We start from the raw sequence: 23,378 nt of genomic DNA on the forward strand, positions 1-23,378 counted from the left end.
CATAATGGTCGGTAGTACTGTGGAAAGCTTAAAAAATCTATGTATATATTAATATGAAGAGCAAAATTTTGTTGTACTTTTTTTTAGTATTTACAGTCAGAGAAAAATGTTGAAACATATATGATACCAATGGATAGCATATGTGGAGACGGTTTGCACAATGTATTAAAATAGATACATAAGTGAATAGGTGCAGGAAAAATTAATCACATCATTTTACCTGTATTAATAGTGTGTTGGAACGAATAATGTGAAGGCGGAATAAGAAACTATATTATTGTGAATGCATACTATTATAAATTTCATTCAGAACTTATGATGGTCATGGATTAAATAATGATTGTTTTTTATTATGTTTTTTCAAAAAAAAATTTTTTTTCGTAATACGTGAAATTAAATATTTCCAATTCATGAATAAAAAAAATTACACAAATATAGGATCGCTTAATACAGGTCAAATGGGCTATTTTTTCACATTTAATTTTACTACATCTATTCACATTGGTTATGTAAAAAGTTTCAACATAAGCCATCCATTTACATATGTTTCAACTTTTTTCTATGACTATATATACTAAAAAAGGTATGACTAAATTTTGCTCTCCGTATTTATATAACGTCGAAATTTCGACGTACGAGCGATCCTAGTTTAGAATTAAAGCACAGTTTTGATATAATTAATGGTTCAGTCAAACCATACATAAGTGCTATTAAACAAAATATTTAAATCAAGTATTTTCATTATTGCATTAAGATTTGCTCATATTATTATAATCACATTTAATAGGCGACAAGCTTGATGTTATTTAAACAATTCAAAACCAAATTTTTACAAAACTAATTTTAAAATATTTTTCTGTAATATCTCCCATCAGCACCCTTTATTCCTGAAGGATTAAAAGTGAATCGTAAATATTTAAGGGGAAATACTTACGCATTGAATATATCCTGGCAGAAATCCAAATATCAGCTAAGCGCCTATATAGCAAAGATTGTGGATCACATAGATGGTGGTATTGATTATAGTTTTAATATAAATAAGGTAAGTTCATATTTACGTATGTTTTTTGTGAAAATAGTTGCTCCAGCCATACACGCGAGTACCTGTGAAACCGGAATTATAAAATTGTCTGTGCTAGCTACAAGTGTATGAATTTTTGGACTTAGGTCAGCTCATTTAATGTGTCCCATCAAATATCTCTTAAGCCAACCATATTCTAGTATTGGTCTTACTCGAGTTGAAAAACGAGCAGTGGTAATATATGAGTCATTGAATTCTTTTGACCAGTGCTTTATATTAATGTGACAATTCGAATTTAATACCATTCATATGTGTTACTCCAACTAACCATTTTATTTAAATCCGAATGTAGTAAAGACCTTCTGCAATCAAAGCGTACAACGGGAAAAATATCGTTAAAATATAATAGCAATGTGAATGAAACAATGTGTGTTAAGTACTGAATGCAGGCTTGTTAAGTCAAAGCAAATTTGCTAAAAGTTTGTTCACATTACCTATATTAAATAATCAATGCAACAGTGAGATCCAAAGTAACAATTAAATTTTTTTTTATTTTGTCATAGTTTTTCTACGGTTCATTTATTTATTTATTTTTTTTTGTTTTTTTTGGTTTCCTCCTTTAATAGATCTACACTTGAATTTCCTCATTAATTAAATTAATCATTTTTTCTACACATAAAATTGTTGATAAAAATTCTAATATTGGACTGAAAACGGAACTAAAGGAGCTCTGGAAACGCGGTTGTCATGATTTTCGTACAAAACTACTTACGAAAATTATTCTAAGATCTCGGAATACGAAAACTAAAAATTTTATTTTATCACTCTGTGGCAAAGACTGCAAGACCGATTTCTAGTACTGAGGGGACACTGTCTCACCCCACATCAAGTAGCAAAAATAGGATTAGTCCATTTCGATGCATGGATCCATGCTAGGAGTACTTTGGAACACTTACTTCGCCCCTGTCCTGCTCTTTGTAGGACAAATGGCTGAAAGGCTTGTTAAAACTCGCGAAAACATGCATCATGAAGTTCATAAAGTAAGAGTTCGACTCCAAATACATAGCACTGGTAACACAATGGACTCTAGAGGTCTAAGTGAGATCTTTTTACATATCAGCCAGCACTACCTAAACTACCTAACCTCTGATTTTGGATTTTTTTAAGCCAGTCCCGCAAATTGATCGAGCCAACTCCATGTAACTTTTATTTTTTATATTGAGACATAGTTTAATTTTATATTTTAGGAACTCAAATCGGTTGGATTTTTCTTTTCACAAATCGGAATGATAGGTTTGAAAATTAAAATTAAATATTTCGAATACATATTTAAGGGTTAACACATTTGAAAAAAGATTTGAATAACAATTCTACCGAATGGCAACGCTATCTGTATTTAACCCCTAACTGGTGATGCTGGTCTGTGGGAGCACACAAACAAAATCAAAAGCAAATACTTCTTACTCTTTCCATAAAAATCGACTCAAACTCTCATTAGCTTTCAGTGAGACAGTCTTACGTGATCAGTCATTGTGTGCTCAAGTGTTATGCTGAAAACAGTGACCGACGTACGTAGTCTCTTACCGCAGCCCCTATCGAGCACAAAACTGAGCAAACCTCATCCCGTAGAGAATAACTGCGTTCTTTTAGTTACATATTTACACAATACATCGGTTTGTGTGTGTATGTGTTTGATTGTATCTTCACAATGTTGCCATTGATATTTTTGCTTACACACTTTTTCACACATCCGCGTTATCAGTTACAATTTTTCATTGTTTAATAAAAAATAAAAAAATAAAAAATAATAATAATTGGCGCGTACACTTTTTTTTTTTTTTTACGAGAAGGAAGCATCGAAAGCCTGTACCCCGTCAGTGTAGGACTTTAACCCAAACTAAACCTCCTACCGTCCATGTACCGATCCCCTCCCGGTACTATCGTTAAGTAAATCGTCGGGAAGGCGGTTGAACTCTAGGCTCTACGTCAGTTACACTTCACATGCAGTCCGTCAAAAGTTGCATGTACTTTAATCCTCCCCCAGTTTTGTTTGTTACCGAAGTAAACCACCCCAGTTGGGCCTGTCCACCCTCTCCCACCATACTTGTCACACGTCGACTTAAGAGTTCGTTTCTTTGTCAAGTATCGTCTGTTTATCTGCCGCTGACCTCGGATATGTCTGCGAGCTTTAATGCATAAATTATTTGGCTAATTGCGGCCGAGATCTTATCCCACGCATACTTTGAAGATATCATGATGTCCACTATGTTTTCTGGTACTATCGGATCATCTGATAGTGAAGCTAAATCCTCTCTGATAGTCACAAATCGCGGGCATACAAAAAATACATGTCTTGCATCTTCCTCTTCATGGCATATTCGACATAAAGGCGAATCACGTATCCTAAGGCTATGTAGATACTTCTGGTAGCAACCATGGCCTGTCAAAAATTGCGTTAGCTGGAAATTAGGCCCACCATAGCTTCTATTTAGCCATTTTTCGATTTTTGGGATTAGTGTATAAGTCCACCTTCCCTTTGTCGCGTTTTCCCAACGCTCCTGCCATTTCAGCATGGATGTAGCCTTCTCTCTTTTTATGATCGCGGATATGTTACTGTGGTCCTGTTCTTTCTGCATGAACACTCTCGCTCTTTCTTCCGCCAATATATCTATCGGAATCATGCCTGCGATCACCATTGCCGCTTCGTCAGAGGTGGTTTTATATGCGCTTATCACCCTCAGTGCGCAAAGTCTGTACATGGCTTCGTACGGTCTTCTATATGCTTTTACCTTCAGGGATTTTGCCCATACTGGTGCTGCATATAGCAGGGTGCATGCGATGACGCTAGATAATAGCCTGCGTTTGCTGCTTCTCGGCCCACCCACATTCGGGAGCATTCTAGAGAGCGCACTGAACATTCTTAATGCTTTGTGGGTTATATATTCCGCATGTGGGCCAAAACTGAGCCGGTCGTCAATTATAACACCCAGATATTTGAGCTGACGAGACGATTTAAATTTATGTGTGCCTATGCTGAAAGAGGCTATCTCTGGTTTCTTGCGGGTACTGATGAGGACCGCTTCCGTTTTCTCCGCTGCAATGGATAAACCTACGCTATCCAGCCAGTTTGTTACGGTAGCAATTGCAGTGTTTGCTTTGACTTCGATATCGCTCACCAGTTTAGCTACAATTACGAGAGCTATGTCATCCGCAAAGCCAACGATGTGTACATCTGTTGGAAATGGGAGTCGGAACACTTCATCATACATAATATTCCAAAGCGTGGGGCCTAGCACTGAGCCCTGTGGCACACCTGCTGCAATCTTATACTTTTTTATTCCACCTTCTGTGTCATATTCTAAAACTCGATCGCTCAGATAGTTTCTGACAATATTATATATGTATGCCGGAACAGATAGCTTTTTAAGTGCCTTCAGAAGGTGCCCCCAGTCTGCTGAGTTGAAGGCGTTTTTCACATCTAAAGTCACTACTGCGCAGTATTGCTTATCACCGCCTCTCCATCGTTTGCCTGCGATCGCGTCTGTAGCAATCGTGACCACCTTTTGTATTGCCGCTGTAGTAGACCTTCGCTTTCGGAAACCATACTGGTACGGGGATAGTCCCGCCTCGCATTCAGTGTACGGCTGTATTCTGTTGTTAATAAGCCGCTCTAAAAGCTTGCCCATCGTGTCAAGGAGGCATAGGGGACGGTAGGATCCTGGTATACCTGGTGGCTTCCCTGGCTTCGGGAGCAGCACTAGTCTTTGCCTCTTCCAGTAATTCGGGAACACGCCTTGCTCGAGACACAATTGCATCACCCTAGCAAATGTCTGGGGATTTTCCAGGATGGCTGTTTTTAATGCTATGTTCGGAATACCATCCGGGCCGGGAGCTTTGCGATCTCCAATCATTTTTGCTGCTTGTACCACTTCTTCAGGTGTTATATCATCAATGTCATTTATAGATGCTGAAATGTATGGCATTGGATCTGTTTTGCGGTGAGGAAACAGGGTCCGAACTATATTATCTAGCAAGTTAGGGCATTTTACTTGCGGCGCTTTAACAGTTTTAGACATTACTACTCTGTATGCATTACCCCATATGTTTTTGTCTGCCTCGTTGCATAGCTGATTAAATGAGGCTGCTTTACTTCGCCGGATCTCATGCACAAGCCTATTTGCTGCCCTTGCTGCTGATTTCTCTTCTTGTACGCGCTCAATGACCTCGTTTAATACAAAGTTGAATAGAGGTTTGTCCGGTGTTGTCAGTCTCCATGCTTGGTGCAGAGAATTACTAGCAGAGATATAATTGTTGTCTTCTTTTCCTTCCGGGATGTCTATAATTAGGGCTTGATGATCGCTGTGGGTATAATGCTCGCTGACCGTCCATTTGACGCATCTAGCCAAGGAGCCACTAGTAAAAGTGATGTCTATTATGGACTCCTTACTATCTCTTTGAAAGGTGGCTGTTCTTCCATCGTTGGCTATGACCAAATCTAGCGGAGCGAACGCCTCCAATAAAGCCGCGCCTCTGGCGTTCGTTCTCCTACTGCCCTATTCCACTGCCCATGCATTAAAGTCGCCGGCTATGTCGACCGGGTGACGACCTCTCGCAGTCTCTACAATATGATCTAGGAACTCCCGGAACTCCTGAATCGTCCAGCTAGGGGGTGCATAGCAGCTGCAAATATGGCAACCTTTGACAAGGACCCAAACGAAGCCCTTTCTCGCATCTACTGGATCCGCTTTCTGAAACGGGTGGGTACCACAAGTCCATATTGCTGCTTTTCGTGTTCTATCTGCTACCCAATCGTTGCGCGAAGGAATCTTGTAGGGCTCTGAGATTATTGCTACGTCAACCTTCATCTCTATCACCGTCTGCTTCAATAAATCTTGAGCCGCCTCACAATGATTTAAATTTAATTGCATACTCCTCATGTTGATGCTTTGGCTAAAGCTCTTTTGTAGGCTGGACACCTGCTACTACCAGATATGTGGTCGGATAGCTCTTCCTTGGCTAGTTGACATAGAAGACATTTTGGTGCATTTGTGCAGTCTTTTGCTACATGTCCTTCATTTCCGCATCTCCTACACATCTTGGATCTATCGCAATTCGTACAGTTTTTCGATATATGGCCAAAATCTAGACAACGGAAACATCGCGTTGGATGAATAATCCTCCGCAGGCGGCAGACCACCCAACCAACCTTCAATTTCCCTTTAGAAAGGAGCAAATTTGCAGCGCTTACCGGAAGATTTAGTGTCGCTATTTGCGTATTCCCGTATGATTTACGTAAACTTTTCACTGCCGCTACGTTGATGTTTGGTAAATTGAATTGATCTACTATGGCTTGTACTATATCTTCCCTTGTAGACACTTCATCAAGATCCCTGCACTCTATTGTTAATTCATGAGTCAGAACTCTAACTTCGGCTTTATCGCCAAGAACTTTTTCTACCAAGCCCTGGTATTGCGCATTGTCTGCCTCGCCCCGCGTTTTTAGTTGGAATAACATTTCACCTTTTTGCGTTTTCCTAATTTTTGTCACCATATCGCCGAGTTGTGAGAGGCTTGGCTCCGATTTAATTACACGGAGAATGTCCGCATAAGACCCCTCGCCTTTATTAGAAATAATAAAAGCGTCTGGTCTGGCCCTAATTCGCTGCTTTTCGCCCCCTTGACGCACTATCTCCGAGAAGGTACCGCCGCTTTTGCTTTCTGCCGCTGCCAAAGTCTGCGTAGGTGTTGTGCGACGCTTAGCTCGACGTACTTCCACCCACCCTTCATTCTCATTGGATGTGGGTTTATTTCCTCTTGGCAGCCTATCATTGGTTCCTTGCTTGCATGTGCCCTCCAAATGTGAAGCCTGCACACTAAGTGAAATGCTTCTCGTACGCTTTCCTATTGGCTGCGGGGAATTTTCAGGAGAGGAATTCCCTCTATATTGAGCCCTTGTCCTCTTCCCATTGGCTTTAGCAATTTCTGCAAAAGGTGTTTGAGTGGCCTTCTCGACACCTGATTTGGCTTTATTATGCGTAGCTAATTTATTCTGCTCTTGCTTTACTTTTTTGTGTAATGCAGAGATCGATGAGACAACACCTCTCATCTGTTGATTTACATGTCTCTGCAGTACCATCATTTTTGCTAGCTCTTCTATCTTTGCTCCCAGCATGGTAAGAGCGTCGCCATTAGCCGGAGAGGCGAATGCAGGGAGAAAGAGCGACTCACTTAATGTTTCCCTTTGCTTCACAGGGGAACCGCTATCCATCGTCTGCTTATCACCTCCTTCTAAGCTACCAGTAACAGATTTGACAACGTGTGGTGAGGTTGTGCGCTCGGGTGATCTCGCTGTTTTGGAGCAACGCATAAACGGATTCACATTCTCCATTGCACTTACACCTTTTGGTGTGAAGCTCACCGCACTGAACCGTACTCAACGTAGCTGTTTAAATGTTTGTTTTTCTGTTATTCTCTCAATGTTCTCTATTTTCACTTGTTCACTGTACAAGTACAAACCACTTTGCTGAACTCACCCGCTATCAACGTAGCTGTTTAAATTTTTAGTTTTGCTACTTCTCTCTTTTTTTTTCCACTTATTCACTTTTGCTTATCTCGCTCAAAAACAAAACAAAGTTTCCAGCCCAAGAAGCGAAAAAGACTCACCTGTAGGAGCAGAATCGCCCACTTTCAGTGCGCGATCGACTGCTACAGTGGTTATGAGCGTTGTTTCCACTTTCGGTTAAAATTCGTTTTTTTAATTTCACTATAGTATGCACTTTTGACGAGCTGTCCGACAACACGTCTACAAACTCCGGTTTGTAAAAAAATTCTCCTCAAGGAAAGAGTTAACTATTAACAATCACGCCTTATGATGTTAATAGTACCTCACCGAACACCCGCGTACACTTCTGTTAGGTGTTTGGCCGAGCTCCTCCTCCTATTTGTGGTGTACGTCTTGATGTTGTTCCACAAAATAAACCACAAATAAACATTAATAAACCAAAGCCAAAACCCAACAAATGCAAATAGTTCATTTTTCTATAATTAACATTATTCATTAGTGTTTTTAAGTTATTTTAATAAAAATTCTAATAATAATAAAATTCTAAGTTTATTTTGTAAATGATTTCGAAATGTACTGCTTGGCAACACTGTGTGGTGAGAGAGCACTCAGCTGTCAGAGTTTTACGGGAATTTTCAAATATCGTGAAATAAAATCTACCATACTACGATACGGATGGAAGGAATTTTTCATTTACATGGGGTTGTCATTAGTTTGATCGTAACAGCTGACAGGGGACTGCGTTTACATCGTTCACTGTTTTCAGCATTACTCACAGCAACGGGTAGTTAATGTGTTTTATTTATTTTTACGTGGTCTACTGGACCAACGTCTCCATTCATGTGACTAATTCATTGCTTTGCAGATATACTATATATATACGAGAATTATCAGAGTGTGTCACTCTCCATACAAAAGGAATTTGCTATCGGAATTGTAAAATTTCAGATTTTTTAAAGGGAGCTGTACGAAATTGAAAGTATCACCAAAAACATATTCATAAATAAAATTAATTTTTTTAAATATTTTTTCCAAACAATCACCTCAAATGATTGAAACTTTAAACTTAAAGAGTCAGCATACTATAAAAATAACAAACAAAATAGTTATGTATGCGGAAATATTTTGTTGTGAACTGTTGAAGATATTTCAGAAGTCTAAGTAAGCCAAGATTTGGCTGAGCTATTCAAATTTCACTTAAGCCAGTCTTTCAAAATGAAGTCAAAAATATCATTAAAACTCTCATTATTTTTATTCCATTGTTAAAATTTTTAGCATTTTTAATTTTTTTTTTTTTAAACTAAGTTTCTTTAAAAAAAATCTCAATTTTTAGGGGTCAATTGGTCCAGCTCAAGTAAGTCTTAATGCTTTTTTAAAATATCTTGGCGAAAGTCTTAAAATATAATAGATTTTATAATGATGGTGGAAAACCATTTTTTGGTTATGGACTCTAATGTTTATGAAGATTTTCTCCTCAACTCGCCATATGCATAAACACTTTTTGGATCTTTTAAACTAGTCAATGTATACATTCTTGCTAAATTCAATTCATGCATAATGTCAAAAGTTTCCTTAATTATGTTCATCAAAATAAATAGGTATTAATCCAGCATCCATCTTTACATCGCTGGCAGAAAAAAGAATATTTAGCAAATGATTGAGGGTGCGCCATCTTTTATGTCGGTATGTAAACGCTGAATAACTTTGTCATTTACCAACCGATCGACTTCAACATAGGTAAATTCAGTAAAATTTCAACCATGGAACATTGACGCAATACATCGAAAATAGTCATTTTATTGTTCTAACTCAGCGCGCATATCGCAAAAGGTATCGCGGCAAATACTATTCGTCGTTTGGTGTCGAATTTTTTTGAGCACGGGACAGTAGGAGATCGTCAACATGCCGTGCATCAACGACCAAGATATTCCAATTAGCTTGTTGAAGCAGTGAGGGGGAGCGTTGCGCAGGAGCCAACAGTGTCGTATCGTCGTCGCGCTCAGCATTTTGACGTCAGTGGAACCACAATGCGGCGCGTTTAAAGGATAATTTAAATTTGTTTCCGTATAAAGTGCAATTGACACAAAAAATAATGCCGAAAGACTATTTACGTCGGCCAAACAGTCCCAAAACCATCATTGGGGCCTATTTTTACCGAGAAAACGAAACAGTCGATGGAACCCGATATCGATGGATGTTGGCTCATTATGTCTGCCCGCCAATGCGTGAGAAAGGTTTAGACGGTTACTGGTTTCAACAAGACGGTGCGCCATACCACACTGCGGATGCAACAATTGAATTTCTGCAACGAAAATTCCCGGGATGCCTAGTGTCAAAGAGGCAACATCGACTGGCCCCCAGGTCCCCTGACTTTACCCCCCGGGCTTCTTTTTGTGGGGTTAACAGAAAAGTAAGGTTTACGCCAACAAGCAGCAGACTATTGACCAGCTTAAGGCAAGCATTCGTGCCGAAATAGATGCTATAAAACCCGAAATGCTTAACAAGGTGAAGACAAACGCAGAAAACAGATCGCAGTTTGTGATTGCTAATAAAGGTGGCCACTTGATAGATATTGTATTCAAAAAAAAGTTTTAATAAATTGTAAATAACCAAACCAAATAAAAATACCTCACTTATTCAAATCAGTTTTTTTTTTTCAAAGTTATTCAATGCTTCCATACCGACATAAAAGATGGCCAAAAGTTAAAAGTCATGAATACATATACATTTATGCTATATAATTAAATTCATTGCAGGACGCGGATATGTTTTTCATACCGGAAGTGGAACTGAATGGTACTCTATTCGATGTGTATTTGACCGCCTGCACGCCTGGTGGCAATGCGACTGCAGTGTTACAGGAGGCCAATAGCCGCACCGTGTTTCTGCCGGGTAAGCCAAATATAATACGGTTCAACAAGCCACAGGTTATATAAACTATACAAAAGTAAAACCGACAAAGAGTAGTCATTATTCGCTGTCACCAAACAATAATATAGCTGATACTCATTCTTGCAACATCCATACTACGACATGTTCAAATTACCAAATGCCTTCTGCAACATGCTAAAGTTTCCGCAGCCGAAATTTCATTCCGCAATCAAAATTTGATGGCACTTCTCTGCTCAATCAAATCAGACATTGTAAAAATCGAAAAATGCACACTTGGTCGTTTGGTAAACACAAGCTTAAATATATTACTGATAATGACATTCACATGAAAGTTGGCCCAGATATTATTGACAGTGCTGCCAACTCATGAAAAAAATAACTAGAGCGAAATTTTAATCCCGCTAAGTTTGACAAATAAATTCACCTTACTTTTTGCCCACAGTAGTATAACTCACGGATTCAAAACCCGGATATGGAATGCAAATGCCTCTCAACGAACACAAATCACGCTTTATAAGTCTCTTTCATGACCTTATCATAAATAAGCTGATTGCCAGTGTGGTTGTAGACTTGACAAATAGTTTTTCGAAAAAATTTTAACTATGCTTCAAAATTTGAAGAAATCGGCAAATACAGTCAACTTTCCCCATTCGGTAGCCACAAAGCTCTTAAAGCTGTAGAAAAGGGCATTAAGGAAACCCAAAAATTCGGTGATAGTTGTAAAGGAAGTTGATTGAAGAACTTTGCAGAGATAAACTTTCAAGCGTCACTTATAATTTGTTTTATTTTTATTTATGACCAAAACACTATTGAATAACATCGAAATACTTGGGAAAATGCAAAATGAAGGTGATGCGCTAAAGCTCATTTCTCTTTAATGCATTGTGCCGCCACTGCGCTTTATCTCCTCAACCCATTCATTACTTTACTCGCTTTTTTCACTTTCTCTTATCTTCATATGCTTTTAATTTCCTTGAACATATGTCACCTTCATAGCTTTATTGCTAATTGTTTTGCACTGTTTATCTTCTTTCATGCTACGTTTGCATGCTGCGGCTCATTTTGCGAAAGACAGAAGAGGGTCAATCTATTGTGAAGTTGATTCTCGCAATACTCGCGCCCATCTTTTGTGCTGTCATCCTGTCATTGACGCTATTCATCATTTGCCATCGTCGAGCAAAAATTAAACGATATCGTCAGCGTTGTAAATATTTTGAGGTAAGTGGAGCTTTGCATATTGAAATTCCTACAAACTTATGGATTAAAGATATTATAAGCTTAAATGAGCATAGGTAAAATATAAATATTTATTTATGTCGTTATTTTTTTTTTAATCAGATACATTTCATATTTTATGTATGGTTATTAGAGCGAATCGTTTTGATGAACATAATCGTATGAAGTACGAAAAATTTTGCATGCCCTGTTGATGGGAAATACTTCGAATTATTGAGTTTATCCTGTTGGGAATATTTTCCTATAAATTTTATTCATGGTCTCAAAGGGACGTTGCGATGCTAAACTTCTACATTTCTAATCTCCATTTTAGATGTATGGTTTCGGTTGAATATTTGACCAAGAGTGTTTAGCTTTCTCTTAAGTTTCCGTATGACTTGTAAAATAAAAGACTTTCGAGTTGTAGAAACTAAATTTCAGGAACTATTTTTCATATTTCATATTTATTTATTTAGTCAAACAAACAAATGGTTCTTACTGACTACTGAACAAGTATAAGGTTTTAGAGTTTAGTTAAAGTAACGAAATAAGAGTGTACGAACTGGTGCATGGGATGGTGCCAGATCAAAATTATTAACATTTTTTGGCGGGAAGGGCACTCCAACCACCACCACTATGAAGCTATCCCTGCGGCTGTTTGAAATCGCACTATAATAATTATAACAAGACAGCTTTTGTTTGGACTGAAGTCCCTCATCAATCTAGATCAGCCATCCATTAGTACAGTGGTTGGTATCATCATCGAACACTACCTAATGGAAAGCGTATGGAGTTTCCCTCTCATGATTTCTGTCCCAAATGAAATGGAGAGTGTTGAACACTGTCTCTGCCATGGTCCCGCTCTTGCCCAAACACGACATCTTTGTTTAAACTCTGACTTTTTAGGAAGTCCAGCAGACTTAAAATCTTGCAACCATAAACAATATTGGTTTCACTACATTGGGAATTAGAGAGGGAGACTTGTGCCCGAGCAAGCGATATAACCATGGGGCTGTAGGCCTAAGTGAACTCGTCTACATCCTGACAGACATTGAAAATCGCCGCAACCTAACTTAACTTCAAGAATATAAAATTTGATCTTTTCAAACCTGTTCATTTCCCATTCTGAAAAAAACTATTTTAAATGTCTGCTTGAAGCAAACTGAACTTTTGTAAATAGTTGTTTTTTTTTTTATAGAAGCAGAGAACATTGAATTTGCAACACTGTTGTCTGTGAATGTCAACTGGACAGTTTCAGATTGTTTTAAAGGTAGTTTGGATTGGCAATTCCTCTTAAAAGGACTCAAGCTGAGGTAATGTTTCCATCAAATTATTCATTTTGAAAAAGAAAAATGGTTAAATTCGAGAATCATTGGGGTTTATGTCCTTCAAAAAGACAATGGTTACAGCGACCCGCTAGTACCGAATTACAGGCTCAGCCTGATTTACGGCGAAGAATGTTTGAAAACTAGACCTGCCAATATTGGTGCGAGGGGTGCCTTTTATATGTCGGGATTTGGTGTTGCAATCTGGCAACTGATAGCTGTATCGCAAAGTTTGACATTTTTTGGCTTTTACGTACTCAGAACGTTTTGAAATACCAGCGCTATTTGTGTTGTTTACAGTAACTTACAAGATTCATCTCGGTCCAAAAATGGAATTAAACCGTGAACATTTTCGTTCGATTATTTCGACGTGGATTAACTCAGCAACATTGCATGGATGAACTTAATTCATTTTTTGGCGATGAAGCTCCATCAAGGACCAGTGTTTATCGATGGGTGAATTCAATCGTGGTCGTAGTTCACTCCAAGACGAATTTCGTGAAGGTCGTCCAAAATCAGTTGTTGTTTCGGAAATCCATTGATGCTGTGCGCGAACTGCTATTGCAAGATCGTCATGTGACCTATCGAGAGATTGAGACAATCTTAGGCATTAGTGGGACCAGCATACATTCAATATTGCATAAACATTTGACTGTGAAAAAAATTTGTTCGCGTTGGATCCCACACAATTTGTCAATCGCTCAAAAAAAGGCTCGTGTCGATTGGTTGAAGGAAATGCTCAAAAAATACGATCGCGGGGCTTCGAAACACGTCTATGACATCGTGACAGGTGATAAATCATGGATTTACGCGTATGAGCTCGAAAGTAAACAGTATGGGTGTTTCAAGATGAGCCAAATACAACAAAAGTTGTTCGCACACGAAGCACTTCCAAGCAAATGGTCGCCGGTTTTTTCGGAAAAACTGGACATGTCGCAACCGTACCACTAGAGCAACGCAGAACAGTAAATTCTGAGTGGTACACAACCATTTGTTTGCCAGTTGTCTTCCAAGAAATTAGAAAAACCAATCGCCAAAGAGGGATTACTCTTCACCAGGACAATGCAAGCTGTCACACATCGGCTCAAACAACTGCATTTTTGAGCACCCAAAACATCGAATTAATGGGTCTTCCGCCGTATAGTCCTGACTTGACACCGAATGACTTCTTTTTATTCCCGTGCGTAAAAAACAAACTGAGAGGTCAAATTGCCCAAAATTTGAGTCGTCACGCCACACGGTTTGAGCGCTGTCGAAAGTTGCTTGTTTTTATTGTTATTACAGCAAAGGTGGACTTTTCACTTAAGGCATTTGGACATTGCAGTTCCTGCCATGCACAATCTGCAACGTCCCTTTTCACTAAAGACTACCCAATGTTCCATTATATCGTAACGCTGTGAGACTGAAGGATTCAGTTGGAACCTGTACTATTTCGACAGTTGCGAAGACACGCTGCTTGATGGGGAGCCCGTGGATACTGTCGAGCTAGCTCTTTCAACATTCGATGGTTGGCCTTTCCTTTTTCCGAGCGAAGTAGTGGCAGTAAGCAACTCATGAACAATTTCTAGTTGAAATTTTATTAGAGGAATATGCTTTTGCCTCGAGTTTATAAAGTTTAAATACTTTCTATACAATAGCCATGCGTTTGTAAGGGATGTTCCGAGGCACCAAGAGAAGATTCTTATGTACCACTTCTTCGAACGGTGGTTGACCTTGTAGAGCTCCACGAGCATGTCAGCCAAATCTATTCCTTCCATACGCTTATTGTAAGAAACAACAATCGCAGGTCTTGCAACATCAATATATGTAAGCTTTTTCCTTTGGATTCTAATTTGATTCCACTTGACGCATACAATATTATTGTTGATTTCATATTTCTTATCGAACTCTTTTTTAACTCAGCAACTCAAAGTAGCTGGCAATTGCTTATGCGGTTTATACATACGTACAGTTCCTGTTGCAAATATGCCCGTTTCTTTCAACGAGATCAGAAGGCTTACTGACGCAAACCAATTATCGAATTAAAGCTTAAAATGTTTGTCCTTAGGAAGACCTTTTGCCAAATGTAAAACTGTACCAAAAAACAAATACTTTTTGCCATCGACTTGTAGCGAATTGAAGCGATATCCAGTTGGCTGTAAAGATAGTTACAATGTTTGCAATCACTTAAACACATCCACACGTATACGTACCCAGCTGTTGTCAATGTTTTAACACTGAGGTTTATACTGGTGTGAAATACGAGCTGAATAAGTGGATATGACACGCATCTTAATTACGCACACATTCACATTGTTAAGTGGCACTCAAGTGATTTCGAGTTAATTTTTGTAAGCACTTTAAAGCGCGTGGATAAGCATACACAAACATCTTCTTTTAATTAAAATGTCTCAAAAAGTTTTAATGAAAACATTTTCATTCATTTTTATTGATGATTTTTATTAAATTTTAATTGGGTGTGTTTTTTGATTTTTGCAGGATCTTGAGAAGAAGGCCCCTATCGATCCAAAGGCGACTTTTGATTTTCCAACAAAAAACTTACTGCATTCACCAGAAGACTTAACACAATTTCAATTAGATCTGGAAGAAAAAATATTTTTCAACGATGCCATGGAAATTGACCGCAATGATGTTACGTTGCATGAAATTCTCGGCGAGGGTGCTTTTGGTTTGGTACGACGCGGTACTTACAATGACGGTAAATCTGGAGTACGTGAAGTGGCTGTTAAAATGCTGAAAGGTATGAAGGGCATTTATGTAAATAGAAGTATATCATATGCTAGGCTAAGTTTTGATGCTTTTGGTAGACAACGATTTAGGTTAGTAAACTATTGTAAAGAAAAGTTTCAGGCAATTTGATATTTTCAGTTTTATTCATTCTCATTTTTCCTACTAATTATACATTTTTTTAACTTGTAAATAGATCGGCCATCTACCGACGATGTGCGCGCCTTTCGACGTGAAATCGAAGTGATGAAGTCGGTAGAGCGGCATCCGAATATTGTTGGCATAATTGGGCATTGTACAAAACGTTACAATGAAATGATTTTACTGACGGAATATTGCAGTTTTGGCAACTTGTTGGATTTTCTGAGGTAATTATTTAACTATTTTCTTTATTTATAAGATTAACAATAGATATTATGAACGAAAAAAAAATGAAGAAGCGACATACATAGAACTCACATAGCACACGACAGCACTCAGCAGACTCAGGTAGTCAAGCCATAGACGAAGTATGCTCTTCATATAGTATCCTCTTCATGGTATAATATTTATATGGATAGCAGGCAGGACTATGAACTATATAGTAACTATATATAGTAACCAAAATATCACCAAATGATAGAAAGGTTTTTTAACGGTCGCCTCTCGTTAAGCAATGCTAAGCCTGAGAATGTATTTCTGTAAATGTAAAAGATAGACAGCGCTCAAGCAGTATGTGTGTATTCCGCGGAGTTTGATGTCGTTCAGTCCCTACTACTTTACTATAGTAGCAAATTTGATGTGAGCTCCTAATAAATATGTTTACTAATATTAACAAAGAATTAGCATATTCTAGCCGCAAGGTGTCACGATTCAACATCTACTCTTATCAAAACAGAACTAAACTTGGAAAAGGCAACATTTTAATACTTTCATTCGGTTTCCAATCATTCGCAAAAAAAAAAGAGCGAACAAGATTGACAAAGGCAGCAATCAGTATAAATAAATGAAGCTATAGCGATCTTACTTATAGCATATACCCGGCCTAGTCCAAAGCAGGATCCAATTACGCTTTCTTGGACTAGCAAAAAAGATCGTTTGAGGTATTGGACGCTAAAGAAGAGAGCTCCAGGAAAACGCCCAAATAGCAGACTTATAGAGATTCAAAATGGATGACTTGAATAAATTTATAAAATTTTTAAAATTGCTTTACTGATAAGACTACATTTTCGTGTTCTAATTGACTCCTGGGGTGTCACTTGGGAAGCACTGAGCACAGCAGTCAACTAACCACACTTAATTTTTCGTGAGAAGCATATTCACGGGATTTCGAAATTTTGCTTTCGAATTATTTGTAAACGTGCGTCAAGAAATTTGCTGATAATTTCCCACTTTGATTCACTTCGTTTTGCCTGTAATGTTTTGCTTAAGTTAGAATAATAAAATAAAAGAAATTCTACAAAAGAAAGTATATAAAGGGTCCGCCATATAACTTTACCGAATTAAAAATGCTATAAAAAAGAAACTACTCAATATTTTTCCAAACTGTTTTTTTTTATTTTGTAGTACAATACTACCGGTTAATGATGGAATAAAATTTCATTCATATGGCTGCCTCGGCTAGCCACCAAGGTCTTTACGCAAAATTTGTCTCAATGATGTCTCCGAAATGTCCAATTGTTGAGAATGACGGTGAACTGATGTTCCTGGTGATTCACGAACACTCTCGACCATAGCAGCAATATTTTCGGGTGTACGCACGGTTTTTGGTCGGTTACGCGTTGGTTTGTCAATAAGCAACCCAGTTTCTCTTACTTTTTTCGCAAAGTAACGCACATACGCTTCATTCGGTGCTTTTCTTCTTCCAATTGCCGTACGTAACTTTCGTACACATTCTGCAACATTACCAAGATTTTCAAAGTAATGTCGCAATATTTCCCAGCGTTCTTTGAGCGTTTACACAACCATTTTCGTTCAGCGGAAGAATAAAACTAATTTTCTGTCAAATCAGATGACAGCTAAGTGTTACCATTCTTCAAATAATACCTAGTTCAAATCCGTAACGATAGATGGCGGGCACTGTAAATAAAACAAGTAAGGAACGGTAGATTCAGTCCGGGCCGAACTTTATAGTATATACCAGCGCATATTTCAGTAAATTCGACAAACGAGTTCATAGACAACGTGAGTTATAATTTATATCTTCAGGCGAATGAACGCAAATTTGGTTCTAACAAATAAAAAATGGGTGCGGCATCGCCGCCTATTTTTCAAAATGTTTACTTTCGTCAATTTCTTTGATAATTCTATAGTCGGTATGAGACTTTCTAAAATCGAATTGACGCTTTCTAATATCAAATTAATATTTTCTTAAGTACACACTGTTGATATTAAGATATTTAAAATATCACACATAAATAATACACGCATAAATTAATGTTCGGTATTCGACGATAATCCTTTTCCTTAAAACTGTAAAAAAATCGAACTTTGTAAGACCCACACCAAAAACGCGTGACCCTCTCCAAAATTGAATATATAGTGCATATATTTAATATAAATAAATATGTATTATCCTATTTTCTATAATATCTAATTTTTCGTCATAATAATAACAATTTTGTTCAATCATTTACATAAGCATTTAAATATCATAATACATTCAATTGGTAAGCTGAATTTTAATCATCCTATTAGCATAAATATGTATTTATGTAGGTGGTAAACTCTCGTGCGCACACAAGGAGAATACTTACATACATAGAAATTTAGTATGTAAATACTTGCACGCAAAGTTATATTCAAGCACAATCGACCGCAATCACTGTAGCAAAGTGAAGCTGTGGCTATCTATGTATCTATACACGTGAAACAACAAAATTTAACAAGTTTCTGTCAGTAGCTACTGCGTAAAATTACTGATTAAAATTTCAATGAGCTTTTCTGTCCTGCTATTGTTACTAAACTTATAAACCTAAAAATACACACTTCCTATATTCTACATATGTATTATGTATATATATACATAATTGGCACTTATAGTGCACCCGAGCTCCTATTTGTTGTGTGCGGCTTGATGTTGTTCCACGAATAGAGGGATTTACAGTTTTAAGCCGACTCCGAACGGCAGATGGTATTTTATGAGAAGTTTTTTCATGGCAGAAATTTCCTCGAATGTTTGTCATTGCCTGCCGAGGGGCGACCGCTATTAGAAACATTTCATGTTTCATGCACGGAGTTGAACCTAGGTATTTCCGAATGGTAGTCAGGCACCAACCATTCGGCTACATACCTTAATAAAACACAACGGTAAAATAACGGTGCGCAATGAAGTATTAAATTACAATAACTTGAAGATGTTACAAGCATTAAAATTTAATAATAATAATTATTAAGCACTAGACAAGAGTGTAGTGGGCTATGTCGATAGGCTGATATGAGGTGTACAGTGATGCCAAAACGAGGTAGTTTTTCCTTTTTTGTAGTCATTTTAAATAAAGGAGGAAAAGAGATTTTTATATACCTATATAAAAATGAGAATTTTGAATTTGTATATTTTTGATAGCTAATTGGATACAAATAAGGTATTTGAGGCATTTCTCATATATTGACGGTCTAATTAGTACCTTTTGGCGTATTTTTTTCGCCATCCATGGCATTACTGATGGTAGCATATAAACTAAACTTTAAATGGATATATCGGCCGGAGAGTTTAACCAGCTTTTTAGAGAACGGAGAAAGTTATATATGGTGCTAAGAGCTTGTTGAGCACACATTAAAATCTACATAATCTGCGAAACACGAGACTTCTATAGCTCTCTGAACTCCTACTTGTTGAAGATAGAACTAAACACAAATATCTGCCAATGGATCTTTACAGCAGTCGTAAGACCTATTCTTCTGTGAGAAGTAGTGGTCTGTCTTGAGTAGGGTGGTTTCGCTCTGATCTTACTTCTGTTCACAAGAATTCCTACCGGAGAATGAAGATTAATGGAGGTGAATGCTAGTTTAAAGCTTGATTGCTTCGGTCTGTGGTTGGCAAATCATTACAGCGGCTTTTAACTTATTTATTGATACTAGGTGATCCAGAAAAATATGAAAATGAACTTCTAGGAAGTTAAATTTAAAAGAAAAGGAACAAATAGGTACGTCGTATTTGCAAACTTTTTCGAGGAGGCTTTATACCATACAAGCGCAAACTCAACTGGATCTGAAAATGAACTTCAATGCATTATTAATTGTGTATATAACGTAAAATATTTTGCATAATGGAGACTCATAATAACTCCCGTAGGTACCTCAAAAAGTTAAGTACTTGCCCCGAAATTTAAGCATGATTGTGGAAGTTATGCCCCTGACGTTAATTCTTGACGGAATTTCATATGTGTGTGGTTGCGTTAGGAACCATATCCGACTGTAAATATGATTTTTAACTACATCTCGTCAAAAGCGTAACCTACAGAGTCCAAATACCAACTAAGAACCATTCAAGTAATAAAATAAAATAAATACAAAATTTCTTTAAAATTTACCAAGCATGTATGTTTTCTTATATGAGCATTGAGAAACAACCTCCAAACATATGTTCTTCAAGAAGCGAGGATATATCCACTATCCTTACCACTCTAACAGGGCATTTCTCAATAGAAAGGCATGCGGAAGTACTAGACGTCCCTACCGAAGATGTTACATGAGTTTTGTGCTTTAAAACTGGAGCATTACGTGCATACTCAGTTGTCCAACTAGCAACATAAAAAGGCAATACACGTTGGCTTTTATGCGGAATAATAAAATTGATACGGTTTAATAAACAAGTACAATGTAAGCCACTAACAACATTAAACATAAGGGACAGCGAGAGTAAAGTTCCGTCTAACAAAGCCTAATATTGATTATGATTTCCTTACAATATGGTCAATATGACTATTAACTGTGAAATTCAATGAAAAAATAATACCAAATTTTTTGTTCCATCAACAGTTTCTAACAAAGTCAAAGTCTAGAGTCAACAAAACATTATGAATTTTTCCAAAAGTGATTTTGAAGCATTTCTTAATGAGCAAAGAAAGGTGATTTTTAGTACACCAGAAAAACAAACTATTAATATTTGAAGCTGATGCATGTCACTTTGATCAATTATGAATGAACACATTTTTAAATCATCTGCATAGAACAAAAAATTAGCTTAAGAAAAACAACTTCATCGTTAATAAACAGAACAAATAGTAAAGGGCCTAAAATACTTCCATAAAGAACCTTGGCAGAATCCAAGAAAGGCTCGCTATCAATGGTGACGACACATCGCCTGTTAGAGAGATCAAATTTAACCCATTGAAGGAAAACTGAATTAAGTCCAAAGCAAGCTAATTTACTAATTAAAATAGAATGCGACACCGTATCAAAAGCTTTTGATAAATCTATTTATATACACACAGTCAACCTGAAATCCTCTTGTAAAACATGCAATACAGTATTCACTAAAAAACAGTGGAACGATAAGAAACAAATGATGTGGGGAGATTAAACTTTTAGTCAAAAATTGTATCTTTTCTTCAACAATATTTCGAATTCTTTAGAAATTATTGAAAGTTTAGCTCTAAGCATAGGTCTATAGTAACACACAATATTTTAATAGCCACTCTTAAACAGGGGGGCTAATATAGATAACTTTCCAATCGTCAACGAAAATGCCTAAGGCAAGTGATTTACAGGATGGGCCATATAGCGTTTGCTTTTTGAACCACCTATTTTTGAGAATGGTAACACAAATGGCATGTCAAATGTGTTCATAATTTACTCAAAGGTTTGACATTTACGAAATGGGACGCTATACGCTTGAACAAAATTGGTAAATATTGAAAACCTACTTCCAAAGTGATAAGTCTTCTACTCAAACTGTAAGAAATTTGAAAAAAAAATTAAAAAAAAAAGATTTGCCAACAAGACAGTTTGTGGATCAATTTGTTAATCGTGTTCGTGATGTTAATAGATAAAACAACACGTGAACGTGCTCCTACAGTGCGTACGCCCGAAAACATTGCTGCTGTAGCCGAAAATGTGAGTGAACATCCAACAACCTCAACTCGTCATCGTTCTCAAGAATTGAGCATTTCACGCACTTCTTTGAGGAGAATTTTGCATAAAGACCGCGGTATGAAGGCTAACAAAATTCAATTGGTGCAAGAACTGAAGCCTAATGACCATCCAATGCGTTTTCGGTTCGCTCAATGGGCAGAAAATCGTTTGACCGAAGATGAGAATTTTACCGAAAAATCATCTTTTCTGATGAAGCTCATTTTCACATCGGTGGCTACGTCAATAAGCAAAATTGTCGGATTCGGGGCTCAGAAAATCCACACGTTACTGTAGAGAAGCAAATGCATTTACAACGTGTCACTGTTTGGTGCGGTTTTTGATCTGGCGGCATCATCGAGCCATTTTTTTCGAAAATGAGCGAGGAGCCGCGGTTACAGTAAATGGCGAGCGTTAACGTGACATGCTCAACGAGTTGTTTCCAAAAATTGAAGAGGATGGCATGGACGACATTTGGTGCAACTTGTCACACTGCCAAAGATACACTCGAACTTTTGGCTACCGTTTTTGAAAACCGAATAATCAGCCGAAATTCCGATATCGATTAGGCGCCTCGGAGCTGTGATTTAAGCCCGTTGGACTATTTGGAGGGGTTTACTGAAGCATCGAATATGCACTGGGCAAAGTCAGTAGAAAAATTTGAACAAACAAATTCAGCAAAATTATTGGCAACATCTGCTCGGTTACTAGCCACATTTTCCTCGAGAAAGCTGCTGATAGTTACTAGAGCTAGATTTTTAAAATTTAACAAAACTTCAAAACGCCTTTGGATTAGCCTCAATATTCGACTACATCCAAGTATGTAGTTCCAGTAAAGAAATGTATCCCAACAGTTAAACTCCTTGAGATATTTTTGGTAGTATGCAACAAAACAATTTGGCTCCCAGATTAAAAGTTTTTTTTTAATTATTCTTAAGGCCTTTTATTCAAAATTGGAATGTTTTTCTCAAAGTTTTCTAACAGGACTGTTTTAAAGATACGATAAAACTCTGAAGGAGTGGAGTAGCTCTTCATAATGATGGTTAGCGTTGCAAATCACCTATTTTTTATTTTTTTTTTACGACGGTTGGCGACATCTATGTTTTTAATTTTGCACGAATATTGATTATTGCTTCCTTTTAAGTGAAGAGGGCGCTAATAGATAGAAATACACCCACCACGTGTTGAGAAAATTTAAAGTAAAAATCCGTGGCCGCGCGTTTTTGTGAAAGCTAGAAGTAAAAATTCATAATAAATTCAATAACGCAATTTATGGTTTGATTTTTGTGCAAATTTAGTTCTTGTGGCGTGTTTGATACACAGTGGTTGCTTTCTCGCTTAAATTTCGATTATTTTACGAATATTTTTTATAATCAGTGGTGGTTAGCAACAATAACCACCGTGACGTAAGTATTCCTAGAATTTGCTTTTTTATACGGTCACTATGAGTGGGACTTTCTTTGGTATTTACAATATTTTAGGCAATTATTTCAATAATGCAACGATCATTGACGCAAAGGGAAATTGGAGAATGTTTGTATGAAGATTTACCTTCAGGACCTGAAAGTGAAGCCAGTTCCGATGA

General features: G+C 37.4%; 1 protein-coding gene across 2 annotated transcripts in view; it reads left to right on the forward strand.

The window, feature by feature from the left end:
* The window catches only part of LOC129245176 (tyrosine-protein kinase receptor torso), a 130,295-nt gene that overhangs the window by 68,676 nt on the left and 38,241 nt on the right, over positions 1-23,378 (forward strand). For both annotated transcript variants that reach the window (XM_054883198.1, XM_054883199.1), the window contains exons 9-13: positions 876-1,042; positions 10,340-10,475; positions 11,551-11,693; positions 15,494-15,755; positions 15,939-16,110. In XM_054883198.1, coding sequence (XP_054739173.1) covers positions 876-1,042; positions 10,340-10,475; positions 11,551-11,693; positions 15,494-15,755; positions 15,939-16,110 — 880 coding nt within the window. The remainder of the gene's footprint in view (positions 1-875; positions 1,043-10,339; positions 10,476-11,550; positions 11,694-15,493; positions 15,756-15,938; positions 16,111-23,378) is intronic.

This window comes from Anastrepha obliqua, chromosome 4 (genome assembly GCF_027943255.1).
Source record: "Anastrepha obliqua isolate idAnaObli1 chromosome 4, idAnaObli1_1.0, whole genome shotgun sequence".
Taxonomy (NCBI): Eukaryota; Metazoa; Arthropoda; class Insecta; order Diptera; family Tephritidae; genus Anastrepha; species Anastrepha obliqua.